This window comes from Camelus dromedarius, chromosome 18 (genome assembly GCF_036321535.1).
Source record: "Camelus dromedarius isolate mCamDro1 chromosome 18, mCamDro1.pat, whole genome shotgun sequence".
NCBI classification, from domain to species: Eukaryota; Metazoa; Chordata; class Mammalia; order Artiodactyla; family Camelidae; genus Camelus; species Camelus dromedarius.
This window is the reverse complement of record NC_087453.1, coordinates 11164439-11182837: the sequence shown is the minus strand read 5'-3', so window position 1 is coordinate 11182837 and position 18399 is coordinate 11164439. Positions and strand designations below refer to the sequence as shown.

Genomic DNA, 18399 nt, shown 5'->3' with positions numbered 1-18399 from the left:
GTCACTATGCAGGAGAATAATTATGGTAATAACGAAAACCAGAACCACCAACATGTTTTGAGTATTAAGTTCTAGGCATTTTACATCTATTAATTCATTTAATGAGAGGTCCTATTATTTTTCAGAGGGGATTATAAAAGACATTGATTTAGTCATGCATGTAAAGCTGTGACCCAGGTAATTCAGTCTCAGGGTAGTGTTGCAGTTCATGAACTGCATATCTAAACAGAAATTCTAATTTTTAAGCTCTTTGCCCTTAAACATTTAAAGGACTCTGAGTATAATGAGAGCTAACAATGAACAAGTGCTTACAACTGCCCAGGTACTTTTCCTACTAATTTACATGCATTAACTCATTCCCTTCCTCAGCCACACTTGGAGGCAAGTGTTATTATCTCCATTTTACTGATGCAACAACTGAAGCAAAGAGGGTAAGTCAGGTAGGTTGCTGAGGCAGAACCAGGATGTGAACCCAGGCGGTCTGACCCAGAGTTTGCACTCTGCACCACTCCTCAACTCTACATGATCCATGATCCACGACTGCCCTTGTCAAATTCCTGCATCCTCTTATTCTCCAGCATCCCTGCAATTGCTCCCATTCTTTGAGTCTCAAGCCTATATGCTTCCTCTCCCTCTACTCCTCTTTCCTCTCTCTCTGTTTCCCTTGCTCCGTCCTGCTCTCTCCTCCCTCTCTGGGTGCTCTTGTCAGGACGTCAACATCAATCCTTGGTGGAAAAATGACTCCGGATACAGCCCGTGTTGGCCGGGGAAACGGCAGAAGTTGAGAAGTCAATCCTTGGCCCGCGCACGGCTTGGCAGTGAATGGGTCAAGAGTCTTTCATTACCTTGCTGGTTAGGGATTGGAGTAGGGCCAAGGTGACCCCAAATATCTTCCCTGCCCCAGCGGAGCTTCCTGTGGGCAAATAGATTCAGAACTGCCAGCTGAATGCCAGACATCTGGTGAGGAATTAGTAAGTACTGCTGCCCCTCACCCCAACCCCTCCACCCCTGCTGGGCCTTAAGGACAGAACTGGCTTCCAGAGCAAAAGTCTGCGAGGAGGCGTGGAGGCAGGGGCTAGAGAGCTGGCCTATGGACACTAAGCCATGAGCTCTCAGAGACCAAGCAGACCCAGCCCGTTCCCACCTCCAGGTCTTTGCACCTGCTTTGTCCTCCGCCTGGCCCGCAACCTTGATCTCTGCCCAGCTCTCTCCTTCTGGTTGTGCAGCCTCATCTCAAAGGTTGCCTCTTCACAGACCACGCTATTCTCTGTGGTCTGATCTCCACCGTCCAGCCTCATTCTTGTCACGCACTTACCAATAGCTGAAGTATTTCTCATTTTTTCACTTATCCTTAGCTCTCTCCCCACCAGACCGTAAGCTCGATGCAAACAGAGCCCTTGTCTGTGTTGGTTCACCTCTATCCTCAGGGCCTCGTGGACATTTGTTAAATGAATGATTAAATGATCTAAATCAGGCATTACAAACTCAAATACAAGGGATAACTTAATGAGCCAAAGCTGGCATAAGAAAAATTACATTGTTTTCTCATGTCTGATTTGCACTTCTGACAGTGCTGTGGGTACAGAAAACCATTCTTTTACCAGATGAAATGCCCAAGTTTGATGATAAATTACAGCTGGCATTGGACTACAGTGTCATGGGTGCAATAGGGAGAAGTGGGGACTGTGGAAAAGTAGGGAATATAGGCCCCTTAAAAATAGCAACTGCTGCTTAGTTTCTGACTCTTGCCACGGGGAAACAAGTGACCCATGATGCCAGATCTCCTGATTTTTCAAGAGAAGCTTGAAATTGTGCTTTTTTTTTTTTTTATGAAATTACACAGTTTTGAATGATTTTCTCATTAAAAGGAAATTGTGGGCCAAAAAACACATCAGCAAAAGGCATCAAACCCACCATCACCAATTTATGACCTCTTGTCTAAATGGTTTTAATTGGTGGAAAATCCCAGAACAGTATTCACACATAGACAGCTCTGAATCTAATGTCAAGCTGTTCACAGATTACTAGGGATCACAGGATGCTCTATGAAAAATTCCTTCTCCATTTTAAAATCCCCATTTTACAGGAACAGGATCTGAGGTCTGCAGAGGAGGCATGATCTCTTTCTGATCACACCGAGCATGAGAGCAGATCTTATGGCTCCTGGTCCTGGTTATCATTTAAACAGTGGATCAGGGAGTGGAATTCAGATGAATCCATGATTTTACTCCAGCACACAGCACATCTGACCCACCTCTACTCCTGGGCCCCCTGTTGGGTGGACTCAGACCAGCCACCTGGCCACATGAAGATTCAGTCTGCGTGTCTACAGAATGGAATCTTCCCTTGGTCCCTCAAGGGCAGATTAGGGTAGAAGGCTAGAGTCACATGATCCCAAGGCCCTGTTCTTTTGAATTTTAACTTCTGGAGTTCAGAGGTAGGAGGAGGTATCTGCTCTTGCCAGCTCACTTTCTGGGTCATCTCAAGAGTCAGCAGTTTGCCCCTTTGTCACTTTGTTCTGTCCAGAGGCTCTGCTGTGGGAAGGGCAATCTTGCTGAGGTGGCCCAGGAGTTAGATGGAGTCGTGGCTCTAGGTGAAACATCTCTCAAATCCCCAGGCTGTTCCCTCTGCCAGTAGAAGCTGGCGTGACTCAGCTAAAACCTCCAGGGGCCTAAAGGAGAGAAGACAGGTGCCAGGAGCCAGAAGGCTGGTACTAATTATGAAGGCTGACTCCAGAGGCCAAGTTTTGGAAGAACTTAATGTGGATGTGAAATGGGAAGTGGTCAGCTTTTTTTTCCAGAAGGCAAAAGAATGCCAAGGAACTCTCTAGAGGTGGGCTGTCCAAGTACAGTAGCTTCAAGCCACTTATGCACTAAGTAAGTTTGAATTCATTAAAATTGAATACAATTTAGAATTCCAGTTTCTCAGTCACATAAGCCACATTTCGAGTGCTCAGTGGCTCCGCGAGACTGGTGTCTACCACTCTGGATGGAGCAGACAGAACGTTCCCATCATCGCAGGAAGTTCTGTTGGACAGAGCTACTACAGAGAATTCTAGCCTGAGGGCCAGGAAGCCTGGATGTAGTGGTTTTGGCACTGAATTCCTGTAGCAAGTCACCGAACCGTCTGAGCCTGAGTTCATTCATCTGCAAATTGGGAGTAATAACTCTGCAATGTCTACATCACAGAGAATCCCACTGCAATGAATGTACACAAAAGCATTTTGAAATATGTACTTGACAGGCAGACTATTTTGGGAGTGAGATTATGAATGAATATCTTCATTATATGTTCTGTTTTTCCAAATTTCAACAATATGTTTTTTTTTAAAGAAGACATTCCTTGAATACACACATAATGTACCTGTAAAATTCTGGGGTTACACTTTCTTTTTCTGAGAATTAGTAGATATGTCATTGTGCAGAAATTTGAGTCCAGCTTGATTTCTTCCACCTTATAGCTCATTGAATTTTTTGCCTGGACAACCATAAGATTTTCTTTACCCTTCAAGTTCATTCATGTTTCCATGATATATTTCAGTGTTGATGAGTCTCCATTTTTTTAGGAGACGAAAAATTTGCATGTTAATTTAGTTTGGTTTCAGAGATGTTTTCTCCTAGTAAAGATTCCAATATTGTTTTTTCATTTTATTTGATTTCTACTTTCTTCTTCAGCAACACCAATTTTGCATGAGCTAGATTTCCTTATCTTCCATAATGATCATTTTTCTTTCATCCTTTCTCTTTCTTGCCCACTTCATTGTGTCCAATCTTCTTTAGCCTGTGTAACATGTTCCTGATTATGTTTTTAATATTTCTCCATTTTTGTTTCTAATAGAACTTTTATAATAAAGTGGCTTTATTTTTCTCTTCCATCCACTTTCAGAACACTGCTTTTTTCATCTCCGTCTACATTTTATCTCTCCTTTCACCCTTTTATTTATCTTGAGGTTTATTTTAGGAAGGCCATCATTTCTTTAATTTTTTTCCATATTGCACAGAGAAACGTCTATTCAGTAGTTTCTCCTACTCATGACACTGCTCTTCCAGTATTTATTCTTTGTTTACTTTTTAGTTGACGTTCTCTTCCTTCTTATTTCTCATATTATCTTTCTGTAGGTCCCATGCTGGCTACTTATCACAGAAGGGGGGCCACTTTTTTCAAACCACTTCTTTGTTAAAGGAAAGTATGGGGAGGGCAGCTGGGAGGAAGCTGAGTGGTAGGGATCTATGCATTTGGCCTGTGGATTATCTCAGAACCCTTTCTCACCAGCACTGCCCTGAAACGCCTCTCTACTCTAAGCCATAGACTTAGTGTGGAGATTAAGTGTGAAGCCTCAAGAAGGTCACAGTTCTTCAGTATCTCCTTGAGCTCTGAAATCTCTTTGATTTACTGAGAGAGAAAACTAGAACCTTTCCAACTACATAGCTGGTCATTATTCATCCTTTCCCTTCCACCTGCCACTTTAACATTCTGCTTCTTGCCAAGGGTCTTTGAGCCTCCTCATCCAGTTTATCTGAGCTCTGAACTGTCACACATCTCAGCGACTCTTCCTTCCCCTGTGCATGTTTCAGGCTTTGCCGGGATTAGGAAGTGTTCATAGAGTTGGAGAAGTCTGCCTCCCTCCAGGAGCTGCAGAAGCATGTGCACTCTTGGTTCCCTTCTACAGTTTGGTCCAAACCCCATCACTGCTGTCAGGTCATCTTCACAAACCGGGGGTGGGGTTGTGGTCTGCCCTTCTTTCATCAGTGATGGCATTTTCTTCCCCTTTTGTTGATTTTTGTTGCTGTTTCCAGACCACTTCAAGAAGGTGAATGGAATAGAAAAGTCTGGAGTCCACCAACTTAAACCACAAGTGTCTTTCACTTAGTAATTTTGTCATCAGAAAGTACTATATTTCCTTTGGCTTACCTGTATTTTCTATTCTTCTTACAACAAACATGCACAGTAGAGATACTATGAGCTTTGGAATCAGACAAGCCCGAATTCTAAACGCAATCCTTCCACACTCTACCTGTGTGATCCAGTTATTTAACTGCCCTCACCCTCAGTTTCCTTGAATGGTGTAGGCACATAATAATAGTACCTACCTCGGAGAGTGATTTATCTAATGTAAAGTCACTACTGACCCAGCGATGGACACATGGGAATGCTCAATAAATATGAACTACTGTTATGTTGTATTAATGATTAATAATCATATATTAATGTTACTTCATTCTTAATAATACAAGTTTAATTTCTTAAAGCTGAGCTTCAAATACAGTGTTCTTAAATCTTTAAATGAATCTTAAAATATCAGAGCTAGAATGAACCTGAGATTACTTAATCCAGTAGTTCTCAACAGGGGATGATTTTGACCTCCAGGGATCAATGGGGACATTTTGGGTGATTGGAGGGGATGGAGCTACTAGCATTTGGTGGGTAGAGGCAAGGGATGCTGCTCAACTTCTTGCAGTGCCCAGGACAGCCCCCCAACAACAGAAAATTATTTGTTCCCAGTAGAGTCAATGTTACCATTGCTGAGGTTGAAAAACCCTGGTTTAATTGAACCCCTAGTACAATGATTGCCCAGAGAAGGAAAGTGGCTTGCCTGAGGTCACACAGCCTCTTTCTTCATAGAAAGACCATTGTGCCCTGAGGTTTATCAGGAGTTGGGAGTTGGGAGCTGGGAGCTGAGCTAGGAACAGCCTGAGGCAGATGCACCACCCTGGCAGTGAGTCCCTCCTTAAACTCTGCCCCTTGAGTGCCTCACCTGGCTTACCCTAGTCCTGGCCCTGGTTGGGAGCAAGAACCGGGTGAGGGTTCCCCACACTCCCTGACCAGCTTGATTCATGCCAACCCAACCCAGACTTTTCTTACAGAAGCCTTATAATCCCCTCGCCAAAGAAATCCCAGCTTCTTGGGTTCAGCCAATCCATAACCACAGGGATTAAAGTCTGCAGGCAAAACACACAGAGGTAACAGGGGAGAAAGAAGAAAATGCCATGTCAGACAGTTAATTTTTGAGCTGGGGAATGATTTCCAGGCAGACACTCGTCAACTCTTCCCCCATTTCCCCCAGGGCTGCCCTCCTCACTCAGGAGAAGAAAGAGAAATGGTGCATTCTCTCCCAGCCCAGGGCGGAACTGTCCAGAAACTGCATCCCCTCCATCCCCGCCCTCCTGCATCCCATCTCCTCGCTGGGCTGCAGTAAGCATTTCTGTCAGGGTACTGGGCTGTGACCAGGCTCTCAGTGGGCACCAGCAGCTCCATGTCAGGCCCTTTGGGGAGCAGGACCAGGGCCAGCTGCCCACAGTGGTGCCCTCCTGCTGCCACTAGAGGCCCACTCCCCAGCAGTGTCCAGGGCCAGGGCTGTGGGAAGCCCTGAACGCTGAATTCTAGGAAGGCCAAAGCCACGCCTTAAACCTCTCAGTATCCCTTCATCACCCCCAGCCCCGGGCTGGGCCTACATAGTGGTCAAAATCCCTGGGGCCACTGAGCACTTGAAACATCAAGGCTCAGGCACCTATTACTGGAGTGAGTAAACGTGGGCAGGCTTGGACCTCAGTTTGCTGAGAGATAACCTAGGAACGATGGCATCGCAGAGTCACCACAGCAGAGTGACACAACAGCTGGAAAATGGCCAGCCCTCGAGAAGCAGGAGCTGTTGGGATCAGCGGAAAGAGCAATGGACAGGGAGCTAGGAGATGGGGGCTAAGATCAGGACCCAATGCCAAGAAGCAGAGGAGCCTGTGAGTCACGAGCTTGGCATCCAGTGCCAGAGTGGCTGGGTTTGAATCCTGCCTCTACCGTTTCTTAGAACAAGTGACTTAAATCTGTGCCTCAGTTTCCTCATCTATAAAATGGCGATGATGAAAATGATGGTAAGAATTTCAACCTCACAGAGTCATTGTTATGAGGATTAAATAAGTTAAAGTAGGTTGAGTGTGGGGAGCAATGCCTGGCAGGGTAAGCTGTATATATATATATATATATATATATATAAAATGTTACCTCCTACTGGTGGACTCTGTTACTTTGGCATATTTCTTGCCCTCTTTATATGAGAAGGTTCACCTCAATGATCCCTAAGGCACTTCCCGTCTGCCATGTAGGGATGATGGCAATGATGCTAGGTAGCACACAGATGCTGACCCCAAAAGGAAAGGAGTTTGGAGCACACACAGCAGGCCCAGGCTAAAGACCCAGCAAGACAAAAGTCCTGGGCTCAGCGAGGAGAATAACCATGATGGAAACAGCCAGCATTTACTGAGACTTACTATGTGCAGGTTCTGGGCTAAGCCCCTTAAGCTTAATGTGACTTCTGCTCCTCCCACACGCTGGTAGGTGCTATTAAAGGAAATGGAAGGCCCAATATTCAACAGAAAAGCACTTTACAGGCCCTTACACATCCTCTCTTGGTCTTGAGTCTTAAGGTTAAGCCCAGCTGATCTTAGAGTGCCCACTTTCTGGAGGAGGAGACTGAGGCATGGAGGGTGAAGCCTAAAACTAGCTCAGGGTGACCCAGAGGGACACAGTGGACAGCCCACAAGTCTGGTCTCTGATTTCCAGCCAGGGCTCCCTCCTACCCTCTCTTAAGCCCAAAAACAGTCTGAGAAAGCAATTAGGAGACACCTGTGTCTATTTGGGCCCAAGACTCAATGGGGGAAAGAGGAGAAAGCGGAGAGGATGACTTGCCCCAGGAGATTCCGGGGCCAGCCGCCCTATCCTCTACCCCTTCCTCTGGAATGACTGTGTTAGACTCCTGGACTTATTAGCAGGTTGTTGTCACAAGTTCAAGTTCTTTGAGCCATTCATTAAAAGTGTTCCTGGGGCAGCTCACACCTCACTGCTGCCCAGGCCTCACTAATCATTCATGAGTCAGACAAGGAGAGAGGGGTGGGGTGGCAGGTACACGGGATCCCAGAGACCCCAGCGGCCTGGCTCAGCCAGAAGAGAACAGAACAAGTTCTTCCGAAAAAGAGGCCAACTCACTGTGTGACCTTGGGCAGCTCCTTCCCCTCTCTGGGCTTCAGTCGTCCCATCTGTTCAAAGGGCCCTTCAACACAAGGGGGGGGTTTGTGTCTAAAGCCCCCTCAGGGCTTCTCTATATCCCCCTGCTCCTGACAGCCTGTCCCACACCTAGAGGCCTGTACTAACAGGTCTTTCTTTGGTTGAAGTGAAATCCTGCCAAAGGCATTGGGGTGGGTTCTGCCTTTAAGTTCCATCAAAGCTTTTTAACTTAGTCTCTCTGTGATCTGGGGGCCAGGGGTTAGTCTCTTGTAAGGGCTGTTGTGTGACCCAGGGAGATCATTTGATAGTCTTGAACACTCATTATGCTCCCACCTCAGGACCTTTGCACTTGCTATTCCCTCACCTGGAACGCTCTTCCTTTATATGTGCTCAGGGCTCATTCCTTCACCTCCTTCAAGCCTTGGCTCCAATGTCAGATATTTGTTCAAATGTTCCCTTCTCAAAATCTTCCTGACTCTAAAATTGCACTTACCCCCATTCCTGGCTCCCTGCCTTCTCTGATTTTATTCTCCACAGCACTTATCATCATCTGACATACTATAAATCTTACTTATTTATCTACTTGCCTTTTTTTCTTTTTAAAGGTCTCCCCCTCTAGAACGTCACCTCTGTACATATGAGGGTTTGTGACTATTTGGTTCATTGCCACGTCCCCCTAGAATAGTAGCTGGCATGTAGGAGGTGCTCAGTACTTTTAAACTAAATGTAATCATCACTTGTGGATAGTGCCTGGCACACAGGAAACACTAAGGAAACCATTTTCATTCTGGACATATTTATTAAGCACCCTTTGTGTCAGGTTCTGGAGGCACATTGGCAGACAAGATGGGTAGAATCCCAATTTCTGCTTTACTTACATTGGAGTGCAGGGCACTCCAATGTTTACAAACTGCTTAGTTTCCCTGGCTCTTCCCCACAGCCCCAGGAGGTAAGTGGGCGCATGAGACAGATGGGGAAACCGAGGCTGGCAAGGGAAGTGCCTTGCTCTCACCCACAGAGCAAGTTCTTGGCTGGGATCCGCCCTGATCATCTGAGGCCACATCCTGTGTGCCCACTACTTTGCCTAACTTCTCTAGGGCTCTGAGGTCTGCCCTGCCCTTGTCATTTTCAATTCTCTACTGTTTACCATCATCCCACCTCTGCTCTGGCCCTGCCCCAGGCATCCTGGGAGCCGATGCAGCGGGTGATGGGAAAGCTGACCCCTGATGCTGAGGCCCGACCTGTGGAGTTTCCAATCCCCTCTTGACAATGGCCCTCCACTGCCCACAGTCCCTCATTTCTTAGGTCTCTGGGGCTCTGGGCTTCAGGCCAAGAACAAGAATGGCAAGGGAACTTTCACTGAAGGTTTTCTCTGAATAAGCATGATCTCATTTAATCTTTCCAGCAGCCCCTAGGAGATGAGCTTTAAACCATTTTATAGGGGGTGGGGAAGTGGAGGCTCAAAGAACTCAACTACCTACACAGAGAGCAAAGGGAAGAAGCCAAAAGGATGCAGAAGAAAGCCCCATTCCCTATAAAGCACTTCCAGACCCCTGGATCCACGGGCTCATCTGTAAAACAAACAACAATACTGCTACTACTGACCGTAGTAACAGCAGACATTTACCGAGTACCTCTTAGGACCAGGCGCAGTCCAGAGTATTTTGTATATCTGAACCAATCTTCACAACACCCCTCTGAGGTAGGTCCTTTCAGTGTTCTCATTTCAGAGAGGAGGAAGCTGAGGGACAGTGGGAGAGCCCATCTGGAGTTCAGGAAATCTGGTGCTTGAGTTCATACTCTCATAATCACTCCCAGAAAGTGATTCTGGGGAACACACCAGCCCAGTGATCCTGGGCAGACCTCTTTTCCAGAGGAGAGACAAGGTCTGGAGGAGGTCCAGATTCCACAGAAGAAAAAGATCAGGAGCAGGAAACAGGGCCAGGTCTCTCGAGTTGATGGCTGGTTTAGGACTCATATCTGAGGAAACTGCCTACACTTCTGTGTTTTGGACTCTGCTGTAAAATGCCCTGCTCGGGCACCATGAGAAGTCTGGCTGAGTTCCAGCCCTTTCCAGAGAAATCCAAGGGGGCTCCAGACAGAGGCAGAAAATGGCTAAAAAGAGCAGAAAGACTTTTCCTTCCTTCTCCCCCTCTTCTCCAGGCCTCCCAAGCCTGCCAGCAAAGTGGCTTGTCATGAGAGAAAGGTGCGAGCGGCATGTGAAATCAGGGGACAATAGGAGCTGTGGGTGGCAGCAAACAAGGGCATCTCTTGTTATTTCTCCCAACCACGGGAAAGGAGGCTCTTCCTGCCCACTGAGAGCCGAGGGCAGAGCGGACCAGTCAGCTCCACACAGCAGAGCCGGGAGCAGGGCTAGGGGGCCAGGGTTTTTTTTGTCTTGCCTAGAATGCCCTCAGTTTCCAAATCCTCTCCAGCCTGGGAGGCCTTCTGTGGCCAGGCTGTGTGCCCACAGGCAAGCTCTTCCCCTCTCTGGGCCTCAGTTTCCCTGACAGAAAATGGGACTTGGCCGCACCTGCCTCACAGGCCTGCTAGGGGATCAGACAAACTAATGCATTTAGGCTGGGGGCTTCAGCCTCAGCACCACTGACATTTGGGGCCTGCGAATTTTTTGTTGTGGAGCCATCCTCTGTATTGTAGGATATTTAGTAGCATCCTGAAATGCCAGTAGCACCTCCATCAACTTGTGACAATCAAAAGTATCTCTAGACATTGCCAAATGTCTCCTGGGGAGCAAAATGCTTGAGAACCAGATTTAGAGCATGTCCCAGAGCCCAGAACACAGGGTGTGATTTGTCCATGGAAAGCAGCCAACATTTGTTTAGCCCTTTACAAGCATCATCAATTATCATCATACCCATTCACAGATGAGAAAACTGAGGCACAGAGAAGTTAAGTAACTGGTCTAAGGTCACCCAGCATATTAAAAAGTTAGGATTTGAACCCAACACCCAAATCAAAGCTCCTAACTATCATATTTGACCAGTCTTGATAGTTTCTATCTTCAGAGCTCCCCGAGACCTCTAAACTCCTACTCCAGTGTCAGAATGACAGGTCTATCCTCTGAGAAGCCTTTCTTAATGTCTCCCACTCCATCCAGTACAATGACTCCCTTCCTCCTTGCTTCCACTGAACCGTGAAGGAGTGTGGACTTTCAACAAGGCATACCTAAACTCAAATGCCAGCCTCACTACTTATTCAATGGCTGTGAGATGCTGGGCAAGTGTCTTCACCTTTCTGAGCCTTGGTCTTCTCATCTATAAAATGGGTCTACCACCCTGCATTACACAGTGGCTAAAAGCACAGACTCTGGAGTTAGAATGCCAGAGTTTGAACCCCAGCTCTGCTGCTTCCAAGCCTTGGGAGCTTGGGCAAGCAACTAAACCATTGTCACAGTTTCCTCATCTGTGAATGTGGATAATAACAGCACCTGCCCCACAGAGCCGGGGTGAGCACAGACGAGCTGGCAAGCAAATCTGGGTACTTAGAATCATGCCTGGTACTTCATAAATGCTAGAGGTGCTGGCTATGGCCTCTTGGGGAACAGAGGAGAGGGCATGAATAAGGCATGTGGCTCAGGACATCAACAAACTTGAATTCACTTTCTGCAGCCTCCCAGGGACCAGAGCCTGTAGGAGAGCTCAATATGGTTGAAATCAAATCTCAGGCCGGGCTGAGAGAGGACCTACCCCAACGCCCCAGGAGAGCAGAGCAAAAGGGACTGGGCAGGGGCATCACTGGGCCTGCCGACAGGGGCGTGCTGGCCTCCCCAGCCCTCTTCTGATGTCTCTATCTGACTGAGGATCACTGTTCTGTCCTGTGTATCAGTCCCCTTGCCCCACTCCAAGCAAGGCTCCTTCCCATTGGCTGCCCCTCCCCTGCGAATTTCAGGGACAAGCAGGCAGAACTGAGGGCCAGGTACCCCTATTTTGCAGATAACAGCAACAGCTGCAATTCTTTATCAAGGACCTACTATGCACGAGGCACTTTCACGTCTTCCCAGCAGGTGGGTTGCATTATGCCCACTTTTCGGATGAGGAAATCGAGGCTCGGGGGAGGGAAAAGATTTGCCAGAGATGGTGTGGCCTCGTGTATCTCGCTCTTCCCTGATGCATCTCAGCTGGAGAGAGCAGTTTGGGCACACCTGTGTCACTTGTTCCAGGCCCTGGCCAGGTCCAGCCTAGCTAGGGTGCTGACTTTGTGTCTTCAAGGTCTGAGGGTGTCTGAAAATCCTGCTCATCAGTTTGGAGGGTATTGTCCTGCCGAGTCGGGTCAGGAAACATGATCTTGCACCCCGCCGCATCACCAGGAATCACATCAGCCTGTTTACACACCTGGCAGCAACTCCAGGAAAGTGGAAAGTTGGCTGGGCCTCAGAGGACCGGTTCCGAGGCCAAGGGGTCTGTGTGAGCAACGGGTCAAACCAGATAGGAGAGCACGGAGGGGACAAAGATGAGGGTTCTGGGACCACCTGGCAGGGAGGGGCTTGGAAAGTCCCTCCATGCCCCTCTGGGCCTCAGTCTTCTCAGCTGAAAAACGGAAGAGCTGGAAACACTGATTCTAGTTCAGATCTTCCACAAATTAGTAGCAGTGTGGGGGTTTTAGAAAATGCACATCTCCTGAAACGAGAAATGCCTGAGTTCAATGGCAAATTCATTCATCCACTTGTTTACTAAGTACCTACCATGTGTCAGACACTGTCCTAGGCATGGGAGATGCTGCAGGGAACAAGACAGACATTGGCCTTGCTCTTACATCACTCATAGCTCAGTAGGGGCAGGTGGGGGGCAGAGAGTGAACAAACACTGATCATTTCAGATTGGGATGAATGCCATGAAGGAAATAGAACAGGAGGCTGTTTTAGAGAGTGTTTTGTGGGATGAGGAGGGCAAGTGTTCTTGAGAAGGGGTAATCAATGAGGACTCCTCGGAGGAGGTGCCTATGGAGCTAAGACCTGAATGACCAGAAGGATCCAGCTGTGGAAGATCAGGGGCAGGAGTGTCCCAAGCAGAGAGAGCAGCAAGAGCAAAGGCCCTGAGGTAGGAATAATCTTGGTAAGTTTAAAGAACCAAAAGAAGGCCTATGAGGCTGGACCACAGTGAGAGAAGAGTATGGGAGAGTGTAACAACCATGTTTTCTAGTTTCTGAAATTGCTGCTCTGACATCTCAGGACCTTGTTAACCCTGTAGAGTCCGTACCTCCCAGGGCTAGCTAATTCCTAGATATAGTAAACAACTCACCTGTGCATCGGCCTTTTGAATGTAAACCAGCCAATCCAGAGCCCACCCCACCAAAACCACCTTATTTTACTGGGCTCTCTCACTCCAGGCCACTATCTACCTGACCTAATCACCCTAGAGCAGGGTGCCAGACAACTAGGGACAGCCTCTATGTCTCAGAGCCTACTGAAATTATTTGAACTAGCCAATGCTAAGCCTGCTTATTCTGACTTGCCCATTCCTTAAACACATACTATATGGCCAGACAATGATAAAGCAAGATAAGGCAGGGAATCCTTTAGGATTTGTTTTCTATGTGAGTCAGGGAAGGCCTTTGAGGAGGTTCATCTTTGAACTAACATGAATGAAGTGAGGGAGTAAAGCCTGCAGATATTTGGGGGAAGAGCAGTTCAGAGAGTGGGAACAACAAGTACAAAGGCCCTGCAGTGAGAACAATCTTGGGAAATTTAAGGAACAGAAAGAAGGCCAGTGTGGCCAGTACAGAGAGAGAGGGGGGCCAGAACTTCTAGTAAGTAATCAATAAATATTAGCTGTTATTATCTTGTCTTGGCAGGTTACTATAATTGAACAGAAATAAGGAAGCTAGACCTCTGATTCCTCTCACTCCTTATCTAGAAGTTAGGCTTCAGAGATGATATGAAATGTTAATAGAATAAAACACTCATGCCTGGGAGCCTGAGATGGGGGATCACTGGACAAGAAGGAGATGGAGGTGCTCACTCCCACCCTGTCACTCACAGCTCACTGTGAGACCTCAGGCAACCTACTTCCTTCTCTGGGCCTTACTCTCCTCATCTATAAAATTGAGGATAATCATTATTCCTACTTCTTAAGGCTGATGTGAAGAGTAAATGAACTAAAATATGAAAGACATGTTGAACATGGTGGGGCAAATGGGAAATTATTTTAGCAATTATTATTATTATAAACTCCTACCCTGTTTTGACACCGCACTGGACAATTTCTGTCTCTTCTCTTAATTAGGTCTCATAGTAGCCCTCTGGGGAAGTGTGAGTCCTCCCCACTTCACAAATGAGGAAACTGAGGCAGTCTCCCACCCAGGCTCCCTGTCTCACAGTTTCAGAGCCAAGACCCAAACTCAGGTCTTCCCAAGTCTATGGCCCTGACTTTTGCCATCCTCTAACTTCTGAGTCTCAGTTTCCTCACCTACAAAATAGGAGAGTTAAAACAGACCTTGAGTATTGAATCAAAAAGTAAGACGTTACGGTGCAAGCACAATATATGATTTCATTGGGCCCAAATAATAACCAGAGAGGAAAGTGATATTATGGGCATGTTATAAATGAAGACACTCGGGCCCAGAGAAGTCAAATGACTTGCCCAAGATCACAGACAAGTACGTGGAATGAGAATCCAGTTCTGATTCCGAAGACTCAAAACTGGGAATGAAGTGACCATTTTCCTGGTTACCCACCTACATTTCCCCCACCCAAGAATTAGGCAAACGCAAAAAAAGTGGGCCTCTGACCTTATGGATGTACTGCCACCCAGGACAAGTCTGCTAGCCAGACTTGACGCCTTTGTGCAAACTGGGAAAAGGGGCTCTTCCTCAGGTGGATCCAGCACTGCACCAGGGTGCATGGGTCGGACTGTGGAGTGCAAGCTGGTTCAGTCTCCTTTTGCCTTCTGAAGTCAGCCTGCACAACACTCTGCAGCAGTCCTGCCCAGAGCCCTCCCCTCCCACCCTTCTCTAAACTCTTCCTCAAAGCATCCTTAGAAAGAGTTACCTGTGAGTAACTACTGGAACTCATCTTGGCCAGATGATCAGTCCAGCTAAATTTGTTTTCAGCAGGTGTAACGTGGGAAAGGAGGCAAGACATCTCGGCAAACACATGTGGCTAGTGCTTATTTGCAAGCCTGATTTAACAGTTTCATCTGTCCCCACTAGCCGCCCAAGGCAGCTGAGGTGGTCCCTCCGGCAGCATCCTGACTTCCTAAATCTCTGGCACTCTTTGTGGCAAGAGCCACAGTTCCTAGTGGCGCTGGAAATTGCAGCCACTGCATTCCAGAAATGCATCCCACTATTTTTCACCCCTGCTGACAGCCTTCCAAGCCAGGACGACATAATGTAAGAATTGTTCCCATCCCCCGCTGCCCCCACCCCAACTTTAACCTTCAGATTAACCCCAGCCTCCCTGCAGAACAGCTCACCAGTTGCCAGGGGATAGGTACATGAGAACCAACCGTTTCAATCACACAGACTTCTAGAACATCAGAGCAGCAATGGCTGGAAAATCAGGAAACAAAGAGGGGCAAATGGCAAATGCCAAGAATCTCAAACTTCTTTCATGATCTGATATCGGCAGTTTTGCAAAAGTTTTGGGAACCCATATGTGCTCTATGACAGGCATTGGTGGTTCCAGAATGTCTAGGTAAGAGAGGCTTAAAAGCGGCAATCTGCTGCTGGGAGAGGGGATGGACACTGAGGACACCTGCCTTGAAGCTACATTTGCACCATGTTTTTTTAGACTACTAGCCTTTGTTTGGGGAGGTTATCACAGGATTAAAACTGGTTAAGATTACAGGAATTGTCTTGAAACTATGTTTGCATAGCACACTCACTCTGCTTTAAATGTATGTCACAGATCAATAAAAACAGCAAATTTTCTCTGCTCAATATTCTCTAAGGATGCTTTCATTCACATTGTACATAAGATTAGGAAACATGTCAGTTATTAATATCCAAAAATATAATAATATAATAAATATATACATATTATATGGGGGAGGGGGATTTGAGTGTGCTAATAGACTTTGAGGGAGGCTAAGATCTCCCAAGAAGCCAGACCTACCTCCCAGGAAAAGGCCCTGGTTTATCAGTCACTTTAAGAGGCAGTGACATCTAGGGCCAAACCGAGTCCCCACTGGGGATCTGTACGGAACCAGGAGAGGTTCTTATCCAATTATAATTAAGGACAGACTATAAAGTGCAGCAGTTAGAAGTACAGATGCTACATTCTGGCTTTGTACAGGCTGTGTGACCTTGGGCAAGTCACCCAACCTTGCTGAGCTTCCATTTCCTCACCTGTTCTATAGGGATGCTAATAGCTGCTGCCTCCCTGGTTACGTGGACATTATATAGGATAATGCCTGAGAAATTCTTAGCATGGCACCCGGCACAGAGTAAGAGTTCAGCATTCAATAAAACATCTTACTTATCAGGCTTACTACCATCGCAGTGGGTCATAGACATTCACTGTTACCTGTGCCCATCGGGGTTCATGTGGAAGTGGAGTCATTGTGAAGGGAATGAAGTTTAAGCTTCAGAGTCACTCCCTAGCCCTGTACTGAATTTTGTATTTGTAAATCTGTATGCTTTTTCTTAAAGAGAACCCCTCACATAGTATATGCTTTAGGCCCCATAACACTTGAACCTGTTCCTGGGGTCACAGATCTTGCTATAGAGGTCAGAGCAGAGAGCAGCTTTCAGAACTCCCTGCTGAGGAGAGAGCCCCTGTGTGTGTTTCATTACTTCTTCCCCAGAGCTCACAGACCCATCCATCCTTTCACGAGTGATGCTTCACAAAGCGAGGCAGCTTCCTCACTTAACCTCTCACATCAAGTCTCAGAAGCTAGCATGGTGATCGCCCCTTACAGACAAGGACGGTGAGACCCAAAGAAGCAAGGAGATTGGTCCAAGCCCATGGTGGGCTGGTTTCTAAGTAAGCAACCTAGTCCTCAGGCTAGCATTTATTGTTTTTCTCTTCCATGTCAAGAAAGCCTAATCGCTTGGATAATTCCACACGAAAGAACTTGCCCTGGATCTCCCTGACATCATCTTCTTAGTATCACTTCCTCACTCCCTCAGCCCAAGGAGGGCCCCTTCCCCCAGGCAGCCCTCTCTGAACACCTCTCCCAGCTCACTTGGTCTCTGCTGGTGGTGTTAGGTAATTTGTCACTAAATTACACTCTCTCTTTACTTTCATTTTTATGAATATTTACTATCTCACTGAGGGATAATGAAGCAACTTCCTGGAGGTAGAAGCCTTGTCTAATGAGCTTCGTAACCTCCCATGATGCCCGGGATGGGCTGGGCACAGGTAAGGAACTCAATAGGGACCTGCAGTACCAACTCCTTTTAGCCCCGGTTGGTGATTTTTGTTGTGACATTCCTGACCTCAATCTGCAGCCTTTGATCTTCTAGAGATTACATTTTTTGAGAGTCTAGGAACAGCTCAAGTTCTCGATTCTGATAAGCCAGGGATTGAATCCCCACTCAGCTACTTGCTGAAGGATACTGAGCAAGTCACTTCACCTCTCTGAGTCTGGCTTTCCCCTCTGGAAAATAGGGTAAATAATCCTCCCCCTCTGAGGGGCACTTTCAGTCTGGATTAAATAATATGATGCACATAAAGCAAAGTTTAGTCCTGCACCTTGCTCCCAGTTAGCGTTTATTAAATCCTGGCTGTGCCCATCGTATAAGGCACCTGGAATAAGACAAGCTAGTGCATTCTTAGGCACTTACTATGTACCAGGCTCAGTTCTAAGAGATTTACATATATTGCCTCATCTAATATTCACCACAACCCAGTGAATTGGCACTACCATTTTCCCATGTTTACAAATGAGTAAACTGAAGTTCAGAGAGGTTAAGTGACTTGCCCGAGGTCACACAGCCTGGCATTCATCAGGTGTTCCTTGCGATATCCAGTGTAATGTGCAACACAGCACCAGGTACAAAGTTAGAGCTCAGTAAAGAGAAATCATTCCTGTAGACGTGAGAAGATCCAGAAGTCTAGGTGGGACCCAGGATCCAAGGAGCAGCTGAGAAGGGGGAAGAGGGCTTAGGGGTGCTCACCGCAGTTCAAGGCAGGGTAAAGGGGAGAGTGTTGGAGGGCGGAGTGGGTCTGTTGAAAGCTGTCTAGACTGAACCTCTGCAGTGTCCTGCCTCAGCCGCTCGGGAGAAGAGGGTCCTGCCTGTGGTGTAGTCCGCCCAGGGGCGGAATTGGCGGCGCACAGGCAGAGGAGGCGTTACCTTGGGCGGGAGGGCGAAGACCACCGGCAGCAGCACTAGCGGCGTGAACAGCAGCACCAGCAGCCGCCGCGCGCTCCACACTTTCTTGGCCACTGTCGCCAGCGCCGCCATCTGCGCGATCTCCCCGCTGAGCGGGCCAGCCGGGGACTG

General features: G+C 47.3%; 1 protein-coding gene across 3 annotated transcripts in view; it reads right to left on the bottom strand.

Moving 5' to 3' along the window:
* Positions 1 to 18399, bottom strand: part of SLC13A3 (solute carrier family 13 member 3) — a 67638-nt gene extending 49239 nt beyond the window's left edge. For 2 of the 3 annotated variants that reach the window (XM_010978631.3, XM_064497028.1), the window contains exon 1: positions 18250 to 18399. In XM_010978631.3, the coding sequence (XP_010976933.1) occupies positions 18250 to 18360 (111 nt within the window). In that variant the 5' untranslated portion in view covers positions 18361 to 18399. The remainder of the gene's footprint in view (positions 1 to 18249) is intronic. The other variant, XM_064497027.1, reaches the window with a different exon arrangement.